This window comes from Dendropsophus ebraccatus, chromosome 3 (assembly GCF_027789765.1).
Source record: "Dendropsophus ebraccatus isolate aDenEbr1 chromosome 3, aDenEbr1.pat, whole genome shotgun sequence".
Classification (NCBI taxonomy): domain Eukaryota; kingdom Metazoa; phylum Chordata; class Amphibia; order Anura; family Hylidae; genus Dendropsophus; species Dendropsophus ebraccatus.
The window spans coordinates 78,458,236-78,484,986 of NC_091456.1; the positions used below are offsets into that span (position 1 = coordinate 78,458,236).

Consider the following 26,751-nt stretch of genomic DNA (forward strand, 5'->3'; position numbering starts at 1 on the left):
AGACTCCAAAAACCTTCACAACAGCCCCACAGCAGCACAGCACGAGAGGTTAAAGCCCCTCCCCTTGCTACCCTCACCAGTGCTTTTTCTGTCCCTGTAGGGCAGGCAAGAGAGTGGTGGGGATTCATCGTGGATGAGTTCCCTGCCTGTAATAGATGTCACCTCCCTTGCAGTAGGAACGATCGGGACCAAAGTGCCCTTCCTTCCTTGGGGGTGACTGGAGAACATTGTGGTGTCTGGGAGAAGGAGATGGAAGGAGGATCTTCTAGGTGAGACAGAGGCCGCGCAGGAGAATCCTTAATACTGGGGCATACTGAAGCATTGGTAAGACTGTTTCACAACAGTACCACAGGAGTTAACTCATGCCCTAAGAAACAGAAAAAGCACAGTGCGAGAGGTTAAAAGCCCCTCCCCTTGCCACTCTCACAAGTGAGTTATAACCACACTAACACTATGTCAGTAACATATTAAGGAATATCATATAGGGGGGATGCTGGTGCCGTTGTAAGCGTTTTGGAGAAAGTCTTACCATAAAGACTAATACAGTTTTCTCTCCTTACCTTCACGAGAGCACCACAGAACACCAACCATTTACCTTATGGCGAGACCATAGCTTGCAGGACTTTCCTGCCAAAGACCAGGTTCTCGTTCTACTGCAATTGAAGTCTGTAGTGTCTGGTGAACGTGAGGTGTTGACCAGGTTGCAGCTCAACAGATTTGTACAATAGAAGCGCAGACTCTCTCTACGCCCATGAAGTGGACACTGCTTTAGTAGAATGGGTTTTTATAGGTCATGGTGAAGGTAAGTCCATTATTTTGTATGCTTCCATAAAGGCATTCTTGATCAAGCAAGCAATGACACTTTTAGAGGCTTTTCCCCCCCTTATTCTTCCCCTGGAACAGAATAAATATGCTCTGATCTTGTCTCCAAGAGCTGTAGGCTTCCTGGTATTAAAGAACTGCTCTCTTGACATCCAAAGAATAGAATTTTTTAATCTTGAATATTCTTGGGATCTTCACAAAACGATTTTTCACAACTTTAAGAAGAAAGTTTGGATCGGTCTTCAATACAATACTGTCTGACCACACAATGAAGTAAGGTTTTTAAATAGTGAGAGCTTAAATTTCACTTACTCGCCGAGCCAACACAATGGCCACAAGAAAGGCAATCTTCCAAGAGAATTTATTTTGATGCTTGATTCTGCAATGGGTCCAAATGGAGCACAATTAAGATCTTCTAATACTGTATTAAGGTCCCATGGGGAGTGATTTCTTCTTATTCGAAGTCCTCTCCTAGATCTTAACCAGGGCAGAGCCAAAGACATATCTGCCTTCCAAAGGTATTCCACATAGCTTAGGCTTAGAAATGTTGTCAACTGACCAGTTCTTAAGCCACAAAGCTCGGCGGGCTGTGTTAGTAAGGGCGCCATCCTTAGCCACCACCCTGACCGTTTCAGCAGGGGAATCAGCCTCATAAGCAGCAGCATCTATGAGGAGAGGAAGAGAGTCGATTATCTGTTCCCTAGATCTCTTCTTCCTTAAATGATCTTCCAATTGATTTACCCCAACATGTATGGACGAGTCACACAGGTTGCAGCAATATTATTCTTGAGTGACAGACAGACTGTCTCCCAGGTCATTTTAAGAAGGCTTTCTGCCTTCCACTCCATAGGGTCCTTCAGTAGTAAGTAGTCCTCAAAGAGTAATGTGGTCTTCTTGGTAGTCTTAGCCCCTTGGGAGTCAATGTTTGGAACCTCACCCCACTTCTCAACGTCTTCCTCCTTAAAGGGCAGACGTCTTTATGTCAGCTGGGACCACTAGTCTTTTTTTGGCTCTTCCCATTCATCCAAAATAAGGGACTGAGGAGTTTCATGAATTGGAAACACTAGCTTCTTGCCTTTAACCCTGCAAATAACTCATCCTTCACAGACAGTTCTTCATGCACATCCTCCATACCCAAGCTATTCCTAATCGTTTTATGTAAGGGACATGTATGATCCATAGGGAAGAAATATTTCCTAGCGTCCGCCTGTGAATCAGATTCATCCGAACTGATGACAAGAGAATTAGAGACTTGTCCGATTCATACCGTGAATCAAAGGATGTTGTTCTGTGTCTTTTAAATCTCACAGTCTCACACTTGGACCTGAAGGTAATAATCGAGGAGCAGCTGGATTACAAGCAGCAGGCAGGGTAGGAGTAGGAGCAGAACCCAAAGCTGGAGCAGTAACTGGCCCAGTAACCGGAGCAGGGATGGTAACCAGAGTACTGACTGTGGCCGGAGCCGGGAGAATGACTGGAAAAGGGGCAGTAGTCATAGAGGCAGCAACCTCAGCCCTCAACATTTTTCTGACAAAAAGGAAGATCTATCCTCCTTTATGATATCCACTTTACAGGAGGGACATACTGTATATTCCTCCCTACATGAGTAAAAAAGCCTAGCTTTCTCCTTCTGGGGGCATCCTTGTTCTACAAGACAACATATAAGCTAGCGAAGAGCAATCAGCAGCTAAAGGAGGACAGATGAAGCAGAGGGAATCCCCCACCAGTAGCAATAGCCGAGAGAGGTAGCAGAAACACATGTCTCACATAATCCCTTTTCCTCCTAGGTGACCTCCCTAGTGTAGCATACAAAGTAGGAACACTTACCAACAGCTGCAGCTGAGGGGGTTTATCTGCTGAAGTGGACTCCATTCCTCTAGAGATCAGAATTTAGAAGCAGGCAATCCGAAGCAGACTCTTACCTCTTAAAACAAACTCTGAAGCTCTCAGCTCTGGCATGTGCCGTCAGCATGTCCCTCTATAGAGAGCGTTACTTCCCGATACATTGCGAAAACATACAGTCAGCAGGCAGAGACTGGAAGTATGCCTCAGATGGGACTGCGATCTTGGCAAACCCTATGGAGCTGGAGCCGCAGCAGAGGAGATGCTTCAGAAGCCCCAGTATGCGTGGCCCCTGTCACACCTAGAAGATTCTCCTTCCATCTCCTTCTTCTGGACACCGCAATGTCCTCCAGTCGCTCCCTAGGAAGGAAGAAAGGAAGGAAGCATGCTCGAGTTTATCCGAACCCGATCGTTCAGCATTTGATTAGCGGTGGCTGCTGAAGTTGGATAAAGCTCTAAGGTTGTCTGGAAAACATGGATATAGTCATTGGCTGTATCCATGTTTTTCATGCCGAACGATGAACTTGAGCATGCTCGAGGTTCGCTCATCTCTAGTCCCGATCGATCCTACTGCAAGGGAGGTAACATCTATTACAGACAGAGTACTTCTCATCCACAATGAATCCCCACCACTCTCGTGCCTGCCCTACAGGGACAGAAAAAGCACTGATGAGAGTAGGAGAGTAGTAGTGAGGGTAGTAATGTGATTGTCTAATCATTAATTTAATGTTTTGGCATACTCCTTGTCTGAGCCACAGACAAGAAAGTCTGACATGGAATCTGTGCAGATTTGCCATCAGGTAGTCTGGTTGGGAGTTAGTACCCCGTAAAATAGATAACCTGTGTCAAAAATGTCTGGCAAATATGCAGCAAAAATTAAATATGCCAATTTCTTCCCACGGATTCCACAATGTTCTAATTGAAAAACCTGTGGTGTGAACCTTCCCTTAGATCAAATGTAATCTTAGCAGGCACAGATCTCAAAGTTTAACACCAAACTCCATCTTAGTTGTTAGTTCTCTGTTCAGTTGACTTTGAAGCCTATTTCATTAAGAAAATGACAGATTTTAAAGGTATAAATAACGATTGGTGACCTATCAAGTTATCGATCATTTCTTCTATCAGATCAATACAAGCATATACATACATTTTGTTCACTGCTTAGGAAACAACCATTGCAATATTAGAACTGACAGCGCAGAATGTCAAAATAAAAAATGTATGCTGTGAAGCATCAGGGCTATGTACATGTTAATTAAAAACCTACTTGAAGCTTAAAAACTGTCTACCATGCTCTATGTGTGATTGTGTAGTTCAATAGCACCTAAACCTGGGATTATGACAAACAAAAATACAGGTGATAAGGTCCTGCATCCATCATATGGAATACCCAAGTTGCAGAACTTCAATACGGGGGTGAAGAACATGCAAGAACACAATACTGAACAATGCAGCAAGGGTACTAGTGGTTTTCAGAGAATATAGCTTTGTATATTTCAAACCAACACTGGACAATTATTATTATGATAAACTGTATACAATTTGTTGTCAGAAAATTTGTAGGGTTGTCTGCCAAAACCTTCCCATTTTTACAAGCGTTCTATAAATTAGGCTAGGTTAACACTGTTTTCAGCATCCGTTTAACGGATCCGTTTTTTTTAACGTCCAGAAAAATAGGGTCAGCAACGTTTTTTTGTCCGTTTTGGTCCGTCAAAAAAAATGGATCTTTTTTTTTATAATGGAAGTCAATGGAAAAACGGATGCACACAAATGAATCCGTTTTTTGCAATCCGCTTTTCATGCGTTTTTTGCAAAACACTGATGCGTTAAACGGACGCTGAAAACGCAGTGTGAACCTAGCCTTAACTGAAGTTAGAAAAGTGACACCTGGTATGAATGCAATATAACAGAATGAAGAGAAAAATAAGCGAGTGGTGAAGAGGGTGACTTTGCATTACACAGATTAAACAGGCTGTCACCGAGACTTTCATTTGTACTATTATAACTCATAAAACTGTATCTTATAGCCCATTTAATCAAAAACTTTTTAATTATCCTATTCCTATTTCCACACAGTATCAATTATAAAGGAAGTCAAGCAAATAAACTAACAGCTAGGGGAAAAATGTGTTCCATTGAAAGTCTTTAAAAAAAAAAAAATTCTCTATTTCCAGAATGCGCTTAAAACTGTCCGATTTACGAGAGATCAAAGCAGTGAGTGTCATGTTTTCACATGAGTTTTCTTCCCCAACTTTTCATCTGACTGCAGCTAAGATATCTGAATGAGGGGGATAAGCGCTAAGCCCAAAGGACAGGCGGTGCACGGCAAGAAAGAAAGCAAACTCCCTCGTGCTTTTTGCAGGTCACTAGCATGGACCATGTTAGCAGATCCACACCAGACCCTTAACAGGCAGCTCTGCTGGTAGCAGTAATTAGCTTGGACAGATCTGGCTCGGAGAGTAGCAGCAAGGCAACATCATAATGAGCTCAGCTGGGATTAGCAGGACAGGGCAGGGAACCAAGAGAGCGGAGGCATTCTGCATTGCGTATGTATCATGGAGATCAAACGAGCATGGCTGCCTAGGTTATCCCCTCACCACCTCCTTCCCGAAATGAAGCAAGGCAATGTGTAAAATATAGACTAATGAAGAGCGACACCTCCAACAGATGAGAGCCACATTAATTAACACAATCCCTCAATAGTGCAGCATTGTTTCGGCCGCCGATTTGACATATGTGTCACTGAATTCAGGGGGGAAAAAAAAGAAAACAAGGTGGTGGTGGGGGGGATTTGAGAAAATTTTACTATCAATGGTCAGATGATGACATGAATGCACCTTACTTAAAACAGAGATTGTAAACTAACAATGTGCCTATTTTGTACTCCAACAACAGATAACCTGTTGAACCTGCTAAGATGTTTGAGGTAACAGACATAGGATGGGGAGGAGAAAGCTAAAGGTTTAAATAAAATCAATTTATTCCATACTGTTGCAATAAGAAAAAATAGTTGATATTCCTAAGCAATTATAATAGGATAGATAGCTTTCACACAACTTAGTTGTAAATAAACGCACACGATCTTTGGGTTTCTTGTAGTGCTTCTGTAATTATAGAGCTATATTGTTGTACAGGTCGTATCCCGGTATGCAGGTTGGCACCTACTGCATTTTTTTTTTTTTTTTTTACATATTTCAGACAACTTAGATATTTTAAACAGACTCGATATCTTCATTAACTTTAAACACCCACCCTGTTCAATGACTTCAAAGTATGAACAGAAACCAGCAGTGTTGCTGTGCATGCTGCATGGCAGGAGAGTGCACATTGTCTTTTAGATTATGGTGAATTTCCAGTTTCATATGACTTGACCATGGCAGCGAGTTGCACCCACATTACGCTGCACAAATCACATAGTCTGAAGCACATATTTAGGGGGGTTCACATGGCTGCCACCAAACTTCAGAAGCCACATTCAACACTCATCCAAAACATTACTTCAGCTCCAGCCACAAGTTTCATATGGTCAGATTATAGCTTGATATGGGCTTCAAGTAGTGAGGAGCAATAATATGTCACCCACAGATGTCTAGGGGCCCTGCTGTATTTCTGTATTGCCTGCAGTATCATATAGTGGACAATGTGTCGAGTGGAGTTTCTCTGCTCCCAAAACAGTATAAGGACAAAATAACAATATAAGACTTCATACAAAGGAAGCAGATAGAAAATGTGTGTGTTTGTAGTAAGGCTGGGTTCACACTACGGTTTTTGCAATCCGTTTTTTGCAAAAAAAAAAAAGGATGAAAAAAACGGATGCATTTGTGTGCATCCGTTTTTCCATTGACTTGCATTGTAAAAAAAAAAGGATCCGTTTTTCTTAACGGACACAAAATTAGTGTCAGCTATGTTTTTGTGCCCGTTAAAAAAAAAAAATGGATCCATTTTAATCCTTTTTTTTTTTTTTTTTTTTTTTTACAATGGAAGTCAATGGAAAAACTGATCAAAACGGACGCACACAAAAGGCATCAGTTTTTTGCAAAAAGCGGATGAAAAAAATTGATTGCAAAAACATAGTGTGAACCCAGCCTAGTATAGAATAATTAACCAGAGTGAAGAGCCTCTGATTTTAGACACATTGTCCAGGGCCAGTCTTTTAGTAAGGTATAAGTAAGTTTCTATCATTTATAACCATTATATAGAGGCACATGGAAAAATGTAAGCTGATACTACTGAGCTGTAATCACTCCAACTGAGAGAAAGCCACCAAAGAATAGAACAATATTTTACAACTGTCCATATGTATTGCATATGGTATTTCATAATATCCAGAAAAGTTTTCTAAATCTACAAAAATCATTTAAAACCAAAAGCAACCAAAACCAAAATACTTTGTTAGTTTAGTTTCTATTTATTCTATTATTTCTCTTTAACATTGTTCATTACTATAATGCTTGACGCAGGAAACAAGTTTTGGTGTCTGAATGGAGACTTAAAGCGTAAGTGTCACTGTACTGTAGAAAATATTTCCTATGTTAAGGCCAGTTCACACTGAGGAATCAGCGCTGAATCAGCAAGGAAAGTGTTCTGGACGGAAAGTGTTCTCATGGAATTCCGCACGGAATTCACGAGGAAAGTGTTCCACCTGGAACCACCTCAGGCAGAATTCGGCACAAATTCATTTTACATTTAGTCAAATTCATTCTTTTTTTTCCAATTTTGCCCTAAATTTCCACGAACATTCCGCACGGAATCCGTGCTGAAAAATTTCAGAGCAGAAACTCACTGTTGAATTCATTTCAATGGGCTTACGCCAGCGGAGTCCACCAGAAGAATTGACAAATAAATTGTTCTGTCCGAAAGTGGATCAGCCATGGAAAATTCCTTGCGAAATGCCGCTGTGTGAATGTCAGAGCTCAAATTCCATTGAGCACAATGAAATTTGGCTCTGCACTATAATTTCAGGCAGAATTTTCAGTGAAAATTCTGCGCTGATCCCTCAGTGTGAAATGGCTCTTATAATGTGTATACATGAGAAATGTATCATATTTTTATCAGCTGTTTTTCCCTATGCAGGCTGTCTGTCTGTTAGGTTTGTGATATCTCCGCTAATAGTCAGCAGAGACTAGCTGCTATAATGAATCCCATACCCAAAACAAAGAATAGAAGAGACCCTGCTCCCCTATATCTCTAAAGCAGCATATATCTTCTGTGAGGCACAGTTTACAGATAGGTGAAGCACTAGGTCCCTGTCTGTGCCTGACATAACGTAATAATAATGCCAGTCCTGCATAACTGGGTAGGTTCTTGCAATGAAGTCATGATCATGGTCTCATAGGTTCTTTAACCCCTAAGTACTGTATAATTTTTTTTTTTACTAATACTTCCCTGATGTCTCTTCTAACACATATTAGTATTAGAATCAATATTGGAGAAGCAAAATATGAGGAGAGGGAAAAAGGCAATTTAGAGAGGGGGAGGGGGGGGGGTGTGCCCTGTGTGATACCATTGATGTTTTAAATTATGGTAGGTAAACAAATCTAATGCTCACCTTTAGCTCCTTGGGCTTTATGTGTATCTTTCCTGGGAATTGGGGTACACTAGGCCCAGGTGAAGATTGATTCTCCAAGGGGGGTTCTCCGATTGATGGAATGTCCCCCTGGATATTCTGGGAGGGACTGCAAGGAGCTAGCTAGGGTACTATGGGGATGCTCTAAAAATAGGGACCTATAGCAAATAAACATAAGAGAAAAAATTGCCAAAAGCTGTGTCCACTGCTGCCAGTGCTGAATTTTCAATTAACATATAAGGAAGTTATACAGATAGTGCTTCAAATGTTTTTGGCTTTCCATCCATAAGTGGGTTTGAGACAGATGGGGCCCCTATATTTCAAGATAGATGCTGGTCCCATAGATGGAACCCACAACTTCTAGATATCTATAGCATATCTTGTGGAACTTCATAAACTTCAGGATGGGAACACCCCTTTAATTAGTGAATGAAGATGACATAATCAAAGCCATATGTGACAAGCGCCAATGTGGTGATGGTATGAATAGAAACTCTAAAGGTATGTTTTCACATTCAAGTTTTTTTATGCAGCTTTTAAAGCCAAATGGATGAATATATACATACAGTGCTACCTTGGTTTTAGAGTAACTTGGTTTAAAAGCGTTTTGATTTAAGAGCTCACAGGTTTTCAAAATTGTGACTTGGTTGAAAAGCATTGCTTTGGTTTAAGAGCGCCCTGTACTGGATGGGAGCGAGTGGAGGAGGGGCATGATCTGCATAGCGGGGTCTACAGCCCTGTACTCTGACCCAGGAAGCCTCCCTCACCTTCCAAATCATGGCAGATCCACTTCAGGCTGGGGCTTGCATCATTGGACTGGTGAGGTAATCTCTTCATAGCTGTAACCCCTCTCTCCCTGGACAGACAGTGCTGCTAATTCTGTGCCCACATCTGTCCTGCTCATTCCTTCATGCTCCCTGCAGCCTCTGTCAGTCCTTGTGTTTCCCATCCTCTAAATTACTGTACAGTAACTTATAATATCACATATTCTGCTGTTTCTGAATATTTGTTTCATGTGTTTTACATGTTATTCAGAATAATAAATCATTATTTTTGGGGTGTGGAACCAATAGTCTGCATTTCTATGATTTCTTATGGGAAAATTTGCTTTGGTTTAAGAGTGGATTTGGATTACAAGCACGGTCCTGGAACGAATTATGCTCGTAATCCAAGGCACCACTGCATATTTATTTAAAACAAAAAAAGTTTTGCTAACTTGTAAAAATGTAAAACTACAAAATGTAATAAAGTAGCACCTACTTTTCAACCAGTAACTTTTTGCTTTCCCTCTTAAAGTGGGCAAGTTCATTCCAAACTGCATCAGAGTCTTCTTGTCTAAGTTGGGAAGGATCTGCACGAGTAGGCCGATTCTTTTGGTACTTCTTCCTATACAGTTTGCACAATTAAAATTTACAACAGATTAGTTGCCTGTGTAAAGTGACATGGATTTGTTGGACAAGTCTATATAATAGTGTGTTCACACATTAAAGTGTACCTGTCGTTATAATTTTCAAAATCTAAATCAACAAGGGGTTGTGATATAAAGCAAATTTGCAATGTCTAAGTGGCATTTATCATACACTAAGTGATAAGTATTATAGCTGTGCGGTAGAGGCATCAGTCAGGGATTCCCTCTAAGTATACCCTTTATAAAAGACATTACAAGAATGTATTGTAAAAACACATAACTCACCCAAGTCCTTCCTCTTCCATCTGTTTCATTTGATCTCTGAGTGTCCTGTAAGCAGCCTGCAATGTCAACAACCGCTGCTTACGCTGCCCATGTGCTTTCCGTAGTTCTACATTCTCCAGAACCTTGGGGAATAATAGTTTAATAGATATTAATGCACTAATGGGAATTGCAATGTAAAATGGCAAATGCTATTATCAGAATTGAAAGGGGTATACCTCAAGTCAAACAGGTAATATCAACAAATAAGTTTGTCAAATAAAAGTAGTTTTATTATTTCACTCAAGTAGTAACAGGCCGGGTTCACATTGTGTTTACAATGTTGACAAGGTTCATTAAACTGAAGGAGGCCAGTGTCAATATGCCAGATATACCCACTTTTCTGACAGGGGGTTGACATCAAAATCTTCTTGTGTAAATGGGAATGTGTGTCCAACTACAATAAGGTTAACAGGCCACAGGAACAATCCAGTGAGTGTTCATGCAGCATGGCCACGTGACTGACCTACCCACGTAAAGGCTTTGCAAACAAGCAATGATTAGTGCTCATTTGTGCCATTGCTGCGTAAAGGGGCCCTTACATACGTGTTTTCCCAAAAATAAGACATCCCTTGAAAATAAGACCTTGGAGAGGTTTTGCTGAATTGCTAAATATGAGGCCTCCCTTAAAAGACCAAGCAAAATTTTTGTTTGGAAGCATGCCCTCTGAACAGAAGCCCGCCGACGTCCGTTGAAGAGAAGCTGCATGCAGGGCATGAAGACCATCACCTGCCCCCAACCCTGATGTTCCCTTTTGCAGCCATCACTTGTAAATGTGCAGGCAAGGCATCAAGAGGCTCTTTGCCTGCCACCATCCCAGTTGTCCCCTAATCCCAGATGTAGAGCTGTACACAGTCTGTCGTTAACTCGACACCTCCTGCCATACCGTACGCTGTCCCTGCTTTGGTGTACGAGTGTGCTGTTGTGAGCCCCCCATGGTTACTGGAAGCTGCCATACCGTACGCTCTGCCCCTGCTGTGCATGGAACATATTAATTCTTCCACATGGAGGAATAAGAGATCTGGTAAAAATAAGACCTACTGCATCTTTGAGAGAAAAATGTAACATAAATTTTACTTCCATGCTGCCGAATCTGCTGGTGCAGCAGCAATAATAATAATAATAATAATAATAATAATTTATTATTATTTTTTTTAAGACGGCCTTTTTTGGGGGGAAACACTAGTAAATGTCAGCAGTTTAGAAATGTTTGAGTCTGTGGGCTAAGAATGACGAAAATCACTGGATTAAAAAGAACAGGCATAGGTCCCTTCTGATCTCCTCTTAAACCCCTATCCAAGGTATACAAGCGCAATAAATAAGAATATCAAAAAGTTTTTTTGTCCAGTAATTCAATTTCAAAAAGTGAAACACCTATATTATATACAGCCACTACAAACACAGTAAACGTGCTCTAGTTTATATTTCTGTTAATGTTCATGATTATGGCTTACAGCCAAAGAAAACCCAAAATTCATTATCTCCAGAAAATTTTAATATATTAGACCAACTGTAAAAAAAAATGTTAACAAAGAAATGTTGGCCAAATGGAAAGTCTGAACAGTAAATGCACTCGATATTTGGTCGGAGCTCCTTTTGCATGAATGATTGCATTAATGCTGCATGGCATGGAGGTGATCAGCCTGTGGCACTGCAGAGGTGTTATTGAAGCCCAGGTTGCTTTACTAGCAGCCTTCAGCTTGTATGCATTGTTGGATCTGGTGTCTCATCTTTGGGCCCTATTCCACGGGCCGAGCAGGGCCAGATCAACGATGTAAACAAGCGTTGATCTGCTAGATTGGCGCTCGTTTACTGGGCCTTTTCCATGGCCCGATGATCGATGAGCGAGGACATCGTTAGCCCTTGCAGCATACATTACCTGTCAGGTTTTCTCCTCCGCTCTGTCTTCCTCCCCGGGTCCCGCGTGCTCTAGCTTCAGAATGGCCTGTCAGCTGACAGGCCACTCAGCAAATCACAGGCCGCGGTGGTCCCGGCCTGCGATTGGCTGAGCACTCCGTCAGCTGACAGGCCACTCTGAAGCTAGAGCGCGCAGGACCCTGGGAGGAAGACAGAGCGGAGGAGAAGCCCTGCAGGTAATGTATTGTGCTTCTCAAATCGTTGGTCACCCGCCGCGCACCGCTATTCCACCATAGCGATGCGCGGTGGGGGGGGGAAAGATGATTTTAGGTCTGGCCCTAAATGAACGATCAGCCGATGACACGATCATCGGCTGATCGTTCTCTCTATTCCACCGAACGATAATCGGCCGAATCGGGCCGAATGGGGCAGATTCGGACGATTATCGTTCCTGTGGAATAGGGCCATTTCTCTTAAAGGTGTTATGCAGAGCTACAAAAACATGGCCACTTTCCCCCTACTGTTGTCTCCAGTTTGGGTGGGGTTTTGAAACTCACTTCCATTGAAGTAAATGGAGCTTAATTGCAAACCGCACCTGAACTGGAGACAACAGTAGGGGGAAAAGTGGCCATGTTTTTCTAGTGCTGGATGACCCCATTAACAATACCCCATAGAGCCTCTATTTAACCAGGTATTAGTTTAAATGTATTCTACTTGAACACATTTGTTCATTGACATGTGAGTGTGTGCATGCTTTGACAAGTATGCAGAAAACCCAGAAAAAAACATTCCATGCCACTATCCCAATATACAACTTTGTTTGAATAACAGCAGTTTACAGCTGTACATGACCCCCCCCCCCCCCCCCCTCCATATATTGTTCCTGCAAGTGTTAAGAATAGATGAATTGAAAAGAACACACAAGGGGATCACACGGTGTGTATATTAGCAAAATAAGTGTCAATTAGTGGATGTGACAAGACTTGAGAAAGGCAAAGAAAACAGTGACAGTGAATGTGAACTAATTCAGACACTGTGCAATGTAAACTTTGCTGTCTGCACTACATTACAGAAAATGTGTTTGTTTCAGCACCTCCAAACTAAAAGAAACAAGTGGGCAGGGTCAAACCTGCTGTAAAAGCAAACAAAAAGAAAGATGCAGCATATAAAAACACTAAAGAGAATTACAAACACTGTCTATTTTTAATAACACAAGAAAAAAATCCCATGATAAGGGGGCAAAAAGCTCACCACCAATCAGATACATTCAACTTGCTTGCAAGGTTTGGTGCAGCTACTTTGCAGGCATCACAGTCCCAAGAGTTTTCCTTTTATATTATATTACATTGCTAGGCTAGTCAAAGGGATTGATAAAGGGGAACACAAGTTAAGATTCAACCCTGTTTATTCTCCAACAATATTCTAAGCTTGTTTGTAAAAGGTTTCCATTAAATGAATTAGTCAGTTTGTCTGCAGCACATCCTGACTGCCACACTGAAGCTGATAAAATTCCTCACTTTCTGGTCCACTCTGTCTCACTCCTCTGTTCTCCCCCTCCCTTCTGAGACCGAGGTCACATGATCTCTGTCTCTTTTGCTGCCTAGAAAGCTGTAACATCTCATCTGTAACCCTGCCCACCACTGACATCACACAGTGATCAGGTGCCAAGGAAACAACAGTCTGCAATGTATGCTGGGAAAGCTATTTTCCCAGCTGGTTGTCATGATGTAAAAATTGGATCATTTGTAAAAGTTGAAATCTGGATTTAGGAGCAGTGTAGACGAGTGGAAAAGGTGTCAAACAATTGCTGGGGCATCAATATGCTTTTTGCGCATTTTATTTTTTATGGGATCTCTAGTGTTCCCCATTAGTTAGAGATGAGCGAATATGATTCGATCAAGATGGTATTCGATCGAATATTGCGGCATTCAAAAGATTCTAATTCAATCAAGTAGTGTGACGAATACGCAGGAAACATTCGAAAGCCCTCGCATCACACTTGGCGATTTTTTTAATCCAATCACCATGCAGGGAGGCCGTGAGGGACCCTTGGAGTACGCACGCAGCGTGAAAACGGCGTCTACCCTCATTGGATGGCTGAACCACAAGACCTCTAATATTTAATAATTGACTTCCGCCTCTCGACCGCAGATGCGCTTTCAACCTAGTCCGGGAGAGATCTTCGAGCAGTGAGAGGTTTTAGTAGCGTTTTGGTTAGGCAGGATTACTACTGAACCCAAAAGTCCTTTTCAGGGCTAAGATCCAGCAAAAAAGTGATCTCTGAATCCAAAGCACTTCTCAGTGCTAAGACATAGATGATACAACAGCATCAGCAGCTGTATATATTTCAGTACCCTGTGTGTACAAGTGACTTATAGTGTCCCTGGTTAAGCCCACTAAGGGCACGTAAACGTTATACGTATTGTGCCAGTTGCCCAGTAAAAGGTAAGTGATACCTATTGTGCCAGTTGCCCAGTAAAAGGCAAGTGATACCTATTGTGCCAGTTGCCCAGTAAAAGGCAAGTGATACCTATTGTGCCAGTTGCTCAGTAAAAGGCAAGTGATACCCATTGTGCCAGTTGCCCAGTAAAAGGCACGTGATACCTATAGTGCCAGTTGCCTAATCTCTGCTGCGGCATAGCGTTCGTACAGTGTAATGCGTGATACGTGCGAATAACGAAACGCTCAACAGACACACATTGGAACCATGTATGTTGCGCACGAAATACAAAGGAAACGTGTGAACATTGCCGTAAACATTCGTAAAGCGTTCGCAAATATTTTTTCTTTGCAACTGCGGAGAGTGGCATTATACTGCGATTTTGGGGTGTTGGGTGCACCCAGGCATGCTCCCCCTGATGTCACAGTGTCATTCCAGAGGTGTTGGCATCATTTAGGGAGGTTTCATGGGGGACTTGGTGACCTCCAAGTGGTCAAATTTGGATTTCCAAGTGTCTAAATTTTTTTTCCCATAGACTATAATGGGATCGAATATTTGTTCGCATAGTCGAATATCGGTGCCTATTCTATTCGAATTCTCAAAAGTCGAATATTTCACTACTCGCTCATCTCTACCATTAATCTAAGATCAGACCAATGTAATAAATAGAATGTATTTAAGAGATGAGTGAATTTCAAGCACACTCTGGTTCTTCCAAACACGAGCTTGCAGCATTTGATTACTGGTGGCTGCAGAAGTTGGATGCAGCCCTAAGGCCTTATTCCCGTGTTCTGTGCACAGTCTGTATATATGGACGGTGGGCATCATACGGATTATCAGAACTCGTGGCATCATGTATTATGATGATGTTGTGAGCTCTGAAACAGTTTTAAAGCGAATGTACCATCAGGTACATTCGATTCAACATGACCCACGGATAGATCAACGCCAGCATTTTTTGAACCGTGGCCCGGTTCACATGTGAGGTGCAGTTCTATCCATGGGTACTGGGCTAGGGCCGAAGTACTGGGGGGCGGGAAACTGTTTTGGAGATCCCAACATCATAACACACAAGGCCTGGAAGTTCTGATAATTTGTTCTGTTGCACACTATCCATATATACGGACTGTGGGAATAAGGCCTAAGGCTACCTAAAAGACATGGATACAGCCATAGGCTGTATCCATGTTTTTTAGGACTCCCTAGGGCTGCATCCAACTTCTGCAGCCACCAGTATGTGAAACCAATCGCACCCAAGATTCACTAATGTCGAATGTATTTATAAAAGTGAATATGAATACCGCAATACCAAGTTGATTATAACCACAATTAAAAGGAGCTGTCTCATAGGTCGAAGAAGTGTGTCATAAGTGTATATAAGTCTGTTAGCTGAGAATGGTCTTTATTGTAACTAACCCTTATGGTTTTGAAATGTGTCAAGGTGCAATTTTATGTTATTACATTTTAACCTGAGCAATTCCCTTGTTTTTAAGATGTTAAAATAAACTTCTGTAGCTTTTAATATGTCTGGATGGACAATGACTTGGTCATGCACTCCTTTAGTCTTCAGAATGCTTGCTTCATTCTCCAGGAAGACCACTCAGAGCACACAGGCTTATAAGACTAGGGATGTCACGATACCAGAATTTTGAGTTCAATACCAATACCAGCTTTCTTATTTCGATACTCGATACTAATTCGATACTAAATAAAGTTTGGAAAAAAAATACTTAAAAATACAAATATAATATATTTTTTTTTGAAAAAAAGGGAACAGGGATTATTAGAACCTTTATTATGATTATTGTTTTTTTAATTTAAACTTTTTTTAAACACTTTTTAATTCCTCTCTACCCCGCAGCATACCTCCCTGTGCACAACTCCCAGTATACCTTCTTATGCACTACAACTCCCAGCATACCTTCTTGTGATGATTTGTAGTGCACAAGTGGGTATGCTGGGAGTTGTGGTGCATAAGAAGGTATGCTGGGAGTTGTAGTACACAAGGAGGTATGCTGGGAGTTGTAGTACACAAGGAGGTATGCTGGGATGTTTTGTCGGGAGGCTGCTGCTGCACAACTGCAACTCCCAGCATACCTCCTTGTGCACTACAACTCCCAGCATACCTGCTTGTGCACTACAACTCCCAGCATACCTGCTTGTGCACTACAACCCTCAGCATACCTCCTTGTGCACTACAAATCCCCAGATTTCCTCCTTGTGTGCAACTCCCCACAAGAAGGTTTGCTGGGAGTTGTAGTGCACAAGAAGGTATGCTGGGAGTTGTAGTGCACAAGGATGTATGCTGGGAGTTGCAGTTGTGCAGCAGCAACCTCCTGACAACTTCCAGCAGCACAACTTCTTGTGCACTACAACCCCCAGCATACCTCATTGTGCACAAAGAGGGATGCTGGGGGTTGTAGTGCACAATGAGGTATGCTGGGGGTTGTAGTGCACAAGGAGGTATGCTGCTGGGAGTTGTAGTGCATTAGCAGCCTCCTAACACAACTCCCAGCAGCATACCTCTTTGTGCACTACAACTCCCAGCATACCTGCTTGTGCACTGCAACTCCCCACAAGAAGGAATGCTGGGAGTTGTAGTGGACACAGAGGTATGCTGGGAGTTGTTGTGTCAGGAGGCTGCTAATGCACCACAACTCCCAGCAGCATACCTCCTTGTGCACTACAACCCCCAGCATACCTTTGTGCCCAATTAGGTATGCTGAGAGTTGTAGTGAACAAGGTGGTGTGCTGCTGGGAGTTGTAGTGCATTAGCAGCCTCCTGACACAACAACTCCCAGCATACCTCCTTGTGCACAACAACTCCCCACAAGAAGGTATGCTGGGAGTTGCTGTGCCACTGTACCGGAGGACCCCGAGGGAAGGGGGGGGCAGGATTGTGGACACCGGAGGGTGCGAGGGACCGCATTGCACCGGCAGGTCCTGGGGGTGGTGCGGCGCGGGGGACCCGGCTGCAGCAGCGGGAACTGGTGGGTACGGGGGACCCGGCTGCAGCAGTGGGTCCTGAGTGGGGGGGGGAATAGTTAAATGACTGCCGCCCGCGAGGTCGCAGGCCGCAGTCATTAGCAGTGGGGGCCGCTCCATATGCAGCAGACTCCTGCTGCATATGGAGCGGCTCAGGAGGTGTTAATGCCGCTGTCAGGTGTGACAGCGGCATCTACCCTGTAAAATAGCCGGCACTAGCGATCGCTATGTGCCGGCTATTTAAATTTGGCGCCGCTGGGAGCGAAGAGCGCGTGGGCGGAGGAGGGGACACCAGGGGTCAGGGGGCAGCACACAGAGAACATGGCTGGCGCTCAGGTAGCCGCCGGCCGTGTTCTCTGCACCATACTTTATGTTAAGCTGCGTTATTAGGCAGTTTGACATAAAGTATCGATACCAGGAAATCCTGGTACCAAACCTTTTTTCTGCCCGAAATATCGATAGTAGTATCGATATTTTGGTGCATCGTGCATCACTATATAAGACATAGCACTGTCACAACTTGGATCCAGCAACTGACTACATTACTGTTCAGCATATGACAAAGCTAGAATATGCAATGTGGACAGCCTCATAAAATCCGCACCTTAAAGTTACTCTGTACCCACAATCTGCGCCCCCCCCCCCCCCCCAAACCATTTGTACAGTCAGATAGCTGCTTTTAATCCAAGATCTATACTGGGGTCCGTTTGGCAGGTGATGCAGTTATTCTCCTAAAAAAACAACTTTTAATCCCTTCAAGACAGAGCCCTTTGATGCGCAAAAGGTCTGGGTCAAATTTATGCAATGTTCCTTCCCACCTGCCATAGCACTTTTATTTTTCCATCTACAGGGCTGGTTGAGGTCTCATTTTTTGCGGCACAAACTCTAGTTTTTATTAATATCATATTGGTATAACAGAAAAATTTTAATCGCTTTTTATTAATTTTTTTCAGATATATGATTTTAACCCCTTAAGGACCGGGCCTGAAATGGCCTTAAGGACCAAGGCAAATTTTATGAATATGACCTGTGTCATTTTATTCATTAATAACTTGGGAATGTTTTTACCTATCCGGCTGATTCTGAGATTGTTTTCTTGTGACATATTGTACTTTACATTTCTGGTAAAATGGAGTCGATACTTATAACAAATCTTTTTGAAAAACAAACAAACAAAATAACGTGAAAAATTGTGAAAAAAAAATAAATTTTTCCAACTTTGGGACTTTTCTGCTTATACAGAAAATGGTTATCCCACATAAATTATATATTAAATAGCATTAGCAATATGTTGGCAGCATTTATTAAACTTTCTTTCATTTTTTTAAACAATAGAAAGCTTAAAACATTAGCAGCAAATTTCCAAATTTTCAGTAAAATTTCAAAATCAGATTTTTTTAGGGACCTGTTCAGGTTTAAAGGGGTTATCCAGCGTGGGGGCACTTTTTGGGGGGGACCGGGGAGGAGGTGGCTGAAATAAAAGACGTCCACTCACCTCCCCGGTTCCAGCGGCAGGTCACACATCGCGGCGCTCTGATCCCCGGTTCCCAGCCGCTTCCTGGTGTCTGACGCCGCCCGAGACGCTACGTCTCAGGGCCGCTCAGCCACTCAGTAAAGGAGGCGGGATCCGAGCGGACTTCAAACGGATCCCGCCTCCTTCACTGAGTGGCTGAGCGGCCCTGAGACGTAGCGTCTCGGGCGGCGTCAAGCAAAAGGAAGCGGGGACCGGAGCGCCGTGATGAGTGACCCGCCGCTGGAACCGGGGAGGTGAGTGGACGTCTTTTATTTCAGCCACCTCCTCCCCGCTCCCCCACAAAAAGTGCCCCCACGCTGGATAACCCCTTTAAAGTGTAATTAAGGGGACTGTATGTTAGAAAGCACCCCATTTCAGAAACTGCACCCCCCCAAACTCTGCAAAAGCACATCCAGAAAGTTTTTTAACCCTTTAGGGGAGTCACAGAAATAAAAGCTAAGTGTGTAAGAAATTTGAAAATTTAAATTTTCTGTACAGAGATTTTATTGTAATCCAATATCTTTCATAATTGTAAACCTATTACCAGAGAAATGCACCCAAATATTTGTTGCCGCGTTTCTGCAATTTATAGAAATACCCCATATGTGGCCCTATTGCACTATTTGACGCAACCACAAGCCTCAGATATAAAAGGAGTGAATTTCACCGCCTCCGTTATATTTGGTCATTTTTGACTGTACCACTTCAGGTTGGCAGAGGCTCTGGAGTGCCAAAACCTAAAAAACACCTCTAAAGGGACACGATTTAAAAAACTACACCCCTCGTGGAATGTAACTAGGTGTGCGGTGAGCATTTGGACCCCACAGGTGTTTCACAGATTTTCAGAACAATGTGGTGTGAAAAAAGAAAAAAATATTTTTTTACACTGAAACGTTCTTCAAAGCCTTCAATTTTTCATTTTCACAAAGGGAAAAAAAAAACACAAAACGTGTAGCACAGTTTCTCCCTAGTACGGAAACATCCTACATGTGGACATAAAGTGCCAAGCGGGCGCAGGACAAACCTCCAAAGGGAAGGAGTGCCAATTGGCCTTTGGAAGCTGAATTTCACTGGAATGGATTTAAAGGTTCATGTCGCATTCACAAAGCTCTCGTGCTGCCAAGACACTGGAAACCCCCCACAAGTGACCCCATTTTGGAAACTACACCCCTCAAGGAATCTAACAAGGGGTGCAGTGAGCATTTGGACCCCACTGGTGATGGGCACAAACGTGGAACAATGTGACGTGAAAGTGAAAATTTTTATTTTTTTCACTTTCACGGTACAAATGTGCACGTCATCAAGGGGTCCATATGCTCACTGCACCCTTTGTTAGATTGACCCCAAACTTTTAAACGGTAGTGTATAATACCCCACTTTACATTATAGCTATGGCGTGGTTTCGATTCGAAGCCATTCGAAAATTCTTGCATTATAACGGCAATGCAAGTTGCCCCCTGAGAGATGATCCCTCATATGACCGACTGTACAAAGTATGGACGGTCATAGAGCACTTCTCAGCCAAATTTACTGAGATGTATATCCCAGAGATATAAATCTCAGTACATGAGTCCCTTCTGAGCTTCAAAGGGAGGCTTCTTTTCTGCCAGTACCTTCCCAGTAAGAGATCATGGTATGGTGTGAAACTATACAAACTCTTTGAGAGTACCTCAGTGTACACGTACAGATTTAGAGTATATGAGGGTAGGGACACCCGAATCCAACCCCCAGAATGTAAGGATGGAGTCACCTGTCTGGGGGACAGGGGGAAGGATGGGGTCCCCTGTCTGGGGAGCAGGGGGTGGGATGGGATGGCGTTCTGGTGGATATTCATCATCACTGGATGATGATGATGATGATGATGATGATGATGATGGCTTCAGTGTCTGAGGCAATTAAAGCATATGCCTTCTCCACCGAAAACACTCTGGGACATTTTTATATGGGGGTTTGTATGTAGGACTATGTAGATGTAATGTAGGAAACTTTATTTTAAATTGTGTTATGTAGTGCAGTGTATTGTTTTTTACATTGTGTGTGATTTAACTGTAAGGGGGGAAAACCTACGCCAAAAAATGAGTTGCTGTTCAGTGGTGAAGTGTCGCCGCTGATCAGCACTCGACGGGGGTAGGAAGTTAAAAAAGAAAAAAAAAAAAAAACAGCAGAAGAAGCAGTCGAGGAGGACAGAAGATGAAGCAGCTCCTCTCCTGGACGGATCCTGGCCCTGGACACCTCAGATCAGGTGAGTATGCAGCAGCTGTGGCACACACCTGTTCTGCACACCTCGTCTTCCTGACAGAGGTGTGCAGGGACAGGATCCGTTAGTTTATAGTGCCCCTTTTCATTGTCATTGGTCAGTTAGTACTAACTGGCCAATGACAGTGATCGGGGAGGGTGGTACCATGGCCATGGGGTCCTTGGTCTGAAAGGTGATTCGTGCCCCGGAAAGTTCCTCATCAGCGGTCATTGGCTGATCAGAATTGATCAGCCAATGGCAGCGATCGTCGCCGCGGGGGGAGGAATCCCCCCCCCCTGGGCGACATGCCGGGATGGCCTGCTATGCGTTGTAGCAGCCATCTCTACCCGATCGCTGTGTGAGTTCACACAGCGGTCGGGTAAACCGTGGGCGTACATTTACGCTCTGTTCCCTTAAAGCCCAGGTATCGGGGGCGTAAGTGTATGCCCGCGGTCCTTAAGGGGTTAAAAAATTAGCAATCCTGGTGTGTTTATTTATTTTTTGTTTATGCCGTTCACAGTGCGGGAAGAATAATGTAATATCTTAATAGTTCGGACAATTCTGCACGCTACGATATATAATATGTTTATTTATTTAAATTTTTTTTATATTTTTCTTTTTATAATGGCCAAGGATGTATATTAAACTTTTATTAGGGATGGGGGTAAAACCTTTTCTTTTTTTTTACTACACTTTTTTAACAGTAAAACATGCAATTATTACATTGCATATACTGATCTATATTGTGCCATAGCATAGCATAGAACAGTTATCGGTGATCTATGCATAGAGCCAGCCTGAGAGCAGACTATGCATAGAACGCCACACCGACAGGACGGAGGTAAGAGGCTTACCTTTGCCCATCGGTACATGCGATCGGGGTCCCGATCACTCAATGACAGATCCTTGTTCTGTCACTGAGTACTGAATACCTTAAACGCCCTGATCGCTATAGATCACAGCGTTTAAGGGGTTAATGAGACGCAACTGCGGGATCGCAGCAGCCTCTTATTACCCTCAGCTGCCCAGACACTGATGTGTGCGGGACCGCTCTCACTGCAGCGGTCCCGCACACATCAAACCCCTTCAGTGTCAGGAACGTGCATATACATTGCTGCATTTGGTATGTGCAGCAGGAACGTATATCTACATATTGCTGACGTGAAGGGGTAAACTTGCAGCCCTGTGTCAAATTGGCATGGCCTAGAGTACCCGTGCCCTAGGATTGCGACACCCCTCCGTCCCTCTTCCCCATTAGCAATGCCTAGAACAATTTCTCCTATTTATCACCTGTGTAAACACTGCACATGTACTTGATCGTTAAGGTACCTGTGCAGTGTTCAGACAGGTGAAGAATAGGAAAAATCCAGCCCGGGGGCATTCCTAATGATGCGGAGGGAGGGGAGAGGCGTTGAAATCCTAGGGAACACACACTCTAGGCCGCGCCAATTTGACACAGGCCTGCAAGTTTAAAAGCTGTTTTTTTTCAAAACAATAACTGCATCACCTGCCGAACGGACCCCAGGACAGATCTTGGATTAAAAGCAGCTATCCAAAAGGTACAAGCGGTTTGGGGGGGGGGATCAGATTGTGGGTACAGAGTCGCCTTAAATGTACAAAACTGAATACATGATACTGCAGTATGGGCCATAGAAGGGCATGAGTCTTTTTATGACTTTATGGTGCATAACTACCCTTCCCCGAAAATAAGACAGCCCTTAAAAATAAGACCTAGTACAGCCTTTGCTGAATTGCTAAATATTAGGCCTCCCCCAAAATTAAGACATAGCAAAGTTTTTGTTTGGAAGCATGCCTGCCGTACATAACACCAGGGCATGCAGCTGTGATTCTTTTTAGCTTGCTGCAATTGTCCCCAACCTTCACCATGCAGAGCAGCTGCATGCAGGACGTGAAGACCATCACCTGCCACCAACCCCTCCGTTCCCTTCCACAGCCGTCACCTGTATATGTGCAGGCAAGGCATTAAGAGGCCCATCACCTACTGCCATCCCTGTTGTCCCTTACTTTCAGATGTAGAGCTACACACAGTCTGTAATTATCTCGTCGCCTGCCGCCATACTGTACGCTGTCCCTGCTGTGCTGTACAAGAGTGATCTCCCCCTGGTGTGAATTCTTCTTCATGAAAAAGAAGACATCCACTGAAAATAAGACCTAGCACATCTTTGAGAGCAAAAATTAACATAGGAATTTGCTTGAAGTTCCACCTGTCCCATTTATTCAATGGGATGTCTTGCACGCACTCCACCATCCATTCAAAGAACTGACATGTCAATTCTTTGGCCGGATGGCAGAGTGCATGCGAGACATCTATTAAATCAATGGGAAAGGCGGAACTTCAAGCGGAGACCGCAGCACAGGCTCTGCTTGAAATTCCGTGCTAATTCCTCAGTGTGATCATACCCTAATTCCTACTAACAATTTATGACTACACACACCGTCCAATCAGCACTGCCAGTGCTAGACTACAGATAAGTACTATTTTTGAAACGGCGAACAATAACATCCATTTATTTATTTATACATGGTAACAGAGAAATGGCAAAATGCAAAGTTAAAAGAAAAGATGTTCTAGAATTGTTCTTTCATGTTTTCTATGTTTACTTAAAAATTATGTGTGTGTGTGTTTGTGTGTGTTCCAACAACTGAAGAGAAACCAGAATTCAATCTTTATATTCAAATAAAAAAAAATGCATTTGGATCAACATTAAAAAGTATAGCAAGAGCCTTAGTCTACTATTTATTCTAATGAAATGCCCAAAGCTCAATTAGAGAACTATTTTTGACTAACTGTGGAATTGCAGGTTTTAGGCAGGTAGGCTGAGGTTTATATGGCTTTATAGTATTCACCTTAATCTTCAATGTCTTCTCTAGATGTTCAGCCCGCTTTTCTGCTATCTTAAGCTTCTTTAACTCTTCCGATTCTCTGGAAGAGCCCTTTGGGGACAAAGACCTTGAACGTTTCACAGGTTGCACCTGGAGAATAAAACAAGGACATGGTTGAAGGAGTTGAACATTGGATTATGAAAGACATGCAAAATTAAAGAACAAGTAATTGAGAATACTAATAATGAATTATAAAAAAAAAATCCTGCCTGGAATAGTGGAGAAATAACAAGCAGAATTACCACAGTGCTACCGCTAAAGGTTTCTCTGTGACTCGTTAATGAGAATATTCATTTACATTTACATTGTTTCTTTCAGAATAATGATGTCCCATTAGGGAAGACTAAAGGGTTATAGACTCAGAAATGTAAGAAACCTCATTACAAAGGAGGGGATAGAGGATGGTCTAATTGCTCTATAAGGGTCCAAGGTTACACTTGATAGGACAACCGGAAACAAGAGGGAAAGGATTTTTTTTCCCTTTGAAATAGTTTAACATACTGTGAAGAAGAAGGAACAATATGCTTGAGGAATATAAATACAACAGACAGAGCATCTTATAGTGTAATGACCATATGGTCATTAACTATAATGTAGCTAACTAGAGACGTGAGTATGTGTATCCATTACATACAGCTTTGTCTAACAATCTGGTAACTGATATATAAAAAGTAAGGCTATTAAACTACAATGGCTTCTTGTACTATATATTACCTTTTACACCCTGTCCTTATACAGAATCCATTGAATAACAAAGTGTGGGTAATTCTAAAAAATGTGCCTGTAGGTATGATATATGAAGTTCTGTCTGTCATTAAGGATAAAATGTAATAGTAATGTTCTCTATATAATGTGTAATAATGCAGCTTATTCAGCAACTCTCCAAGCTTATGGCTACTGTATCTCGGGATAGTTTAGGTCGGGTAGTAAAAATAGAGGCATGGTGTAAAGATTGTAATAATTGGAAAATAGCTATACCTACATACACGCTGTACAGGAAAGACAGTAAAAAGGGAAGGAGGACTGGCCATTTAAGTCAAAAATGAAAAAAAAAAAAAAAAATGGACTGAAATAAACAGTAATTCATAGCACTAATAGGTAAGAATCTGCAAGTTCTCCAATGGCGTACGCCAGCGGCGCATTTTTCATAAAAAGCTGAATACAATGGGCACATCACATCCAGCTTCTTGTAACAGAAGGTGCACCAGGAATAATACCCAGCCTAAATACTCAGGCTCTGAATACCCGACTTAGACTTGCCATGTCATCATAATGTGATTATTTGCTTGCTAAGAAAGAAGTTACAGACTCCCAGCTACTGGGTAAATGTGGCAGGAACTGCTTTTTATTAAAATTAATGTGTGAGTGTGTGAATGTGTTTAGTAGATATGTGTATCTGACTGTTTAGCAGAGGTGTCTACATGTAGCTAGGCTGTGTGTGCACTTTAGTACCCTGATCACTCCTCTGAAACCTCAAAGCAGCAATAAAGTTTTTTTTAGTTTAGGCAATTGCAGTCTCAAACAATTAAAATAAAAGGTATTGATAGGCTCATTGCTTACACAGTATAGGCAGTTTGGGACAGTATCTAGATGACAACTTTCCTTTAAAATGACATTGTAGGGCTAGTTTCTCCCAAGCGTAATACTGGCATATTTCTGTCACGATTACGGCTCTAAGTTTGGGTTATTAGAGCCACAGACAAGATAGGGATCTTAGGTGGTAACACAGACTAAGAAATGCCCTAATATTATTCTTATGAGAATCCTGTCTAAGGCTATGTTCACACTACGTAAAAGTTGGCATCGGCAACAGCGGCCGTACTTTATGCGGAGTGGAACACTGCCATATCTGCTGTAGGATCCCGGACGGAGCGTATACACATCTTATACGCTACGGCCAGGATCCCATGCGGACCCGCAAATAACTGACATGTCAGTTTTCTGAGGCCGCAATTCAGTGAATTGCGTCCGCAGAAAGACTTGTCAGTTCACACAATGAAGTGAGCGGCTCCGACCCTGCAGCCGGAAAGATCATCCGGCCGGTACTTAAGTACCGGCCGGGATGATCCGGGCAGAGACCGGCCATTCCGTGACCCAGTCACGGAACGGCCGGTCTCTTACGTTGTGTGAACATACATGTTCCCACTACATACTAACAACGGCTGTTGTTTAGTGAACGTACGTTGTTTAAAGCTGAACCACAGATGTTGTTGTAAGACTACGTCCATAATTAATGATCATGAAAATAAATGCAGTCTGCGGTTAAACAACAACAACAGTCATTGTTTGCTCTCATCTGCATGTAGGGGGAACAAGTTGGATTGCTAAAGGTAATGTGATAACTGTTTTAAGCTGTCCAAAAGGGTGTGCCTTAAAGTCTAACAAATACAGTACCCCAATTGCCAAATAAGAGCGTGATTGTAATTATGGGTAACTTCAACGGGATGAAGACAATATTTATAGTGCAGTTACATGTAAGAGCATGAATTTTTTTTTTTTCGAAAAACAACATAACTGTACATCAGGCTGTGGCCCGCAGCCACCTAAAGATTTGGCACATAGTCATGTCCTACAGATGAAAAAATAAAAAATAAAAATACAGGTTTGGAATCATAGTATTCCTTTAAATTATATTTTAACTTGTTATCTCCCCCCCCCCCCAAAAAAAAGGGTAGCATTAAAAAACATGCTTGTTCTCCATATTAGGAGATTTTCCTGGTATATATACTAGAGACGTACACACTGAACATGTTGTGAACACAGCACAAACACACAGATATAAAATGGCATGCATGTATTGACAAAACAAATCTAAAAACAAATATAATCAGCCAATCATGTAGCAATATGAAAACTT

General features: G+C 42.6%; 1 protein-coding gene across 6 annotated transcripts in view; it reads right to left on the bottom strand.

The window, feature by feature from the left end:
* The window catches only part of CNTLN (centlein), a 254,478-nt gene that overhangs the window by 139,216 nt on the left and 88,511 nt on the right, over positions 1-26,751 (bottom strand). For all 6 annotated transcript variants that reach the window (XM_069962065.1, XM_069962062.1, XM_069962064.1 and 3 more), the window contains 3 exons: positions 23,859-23,984; positions 9,924-10,045; positions 9,491-9,616 (listed from right to left, as the gene is read on the bottom strand). In XM_069962065.1, coding sequence (XP_069818166.1) covers positions 9,491-9,616; positions 9,924-10,045; positions 23,859-23,984 — 374 coding nt within the window. The remainder of the gene's footprint in view (positions 1-9,490; positions 9,617-9,923; positions 10,046-23,858; positions 23,985-26,751) is intronic.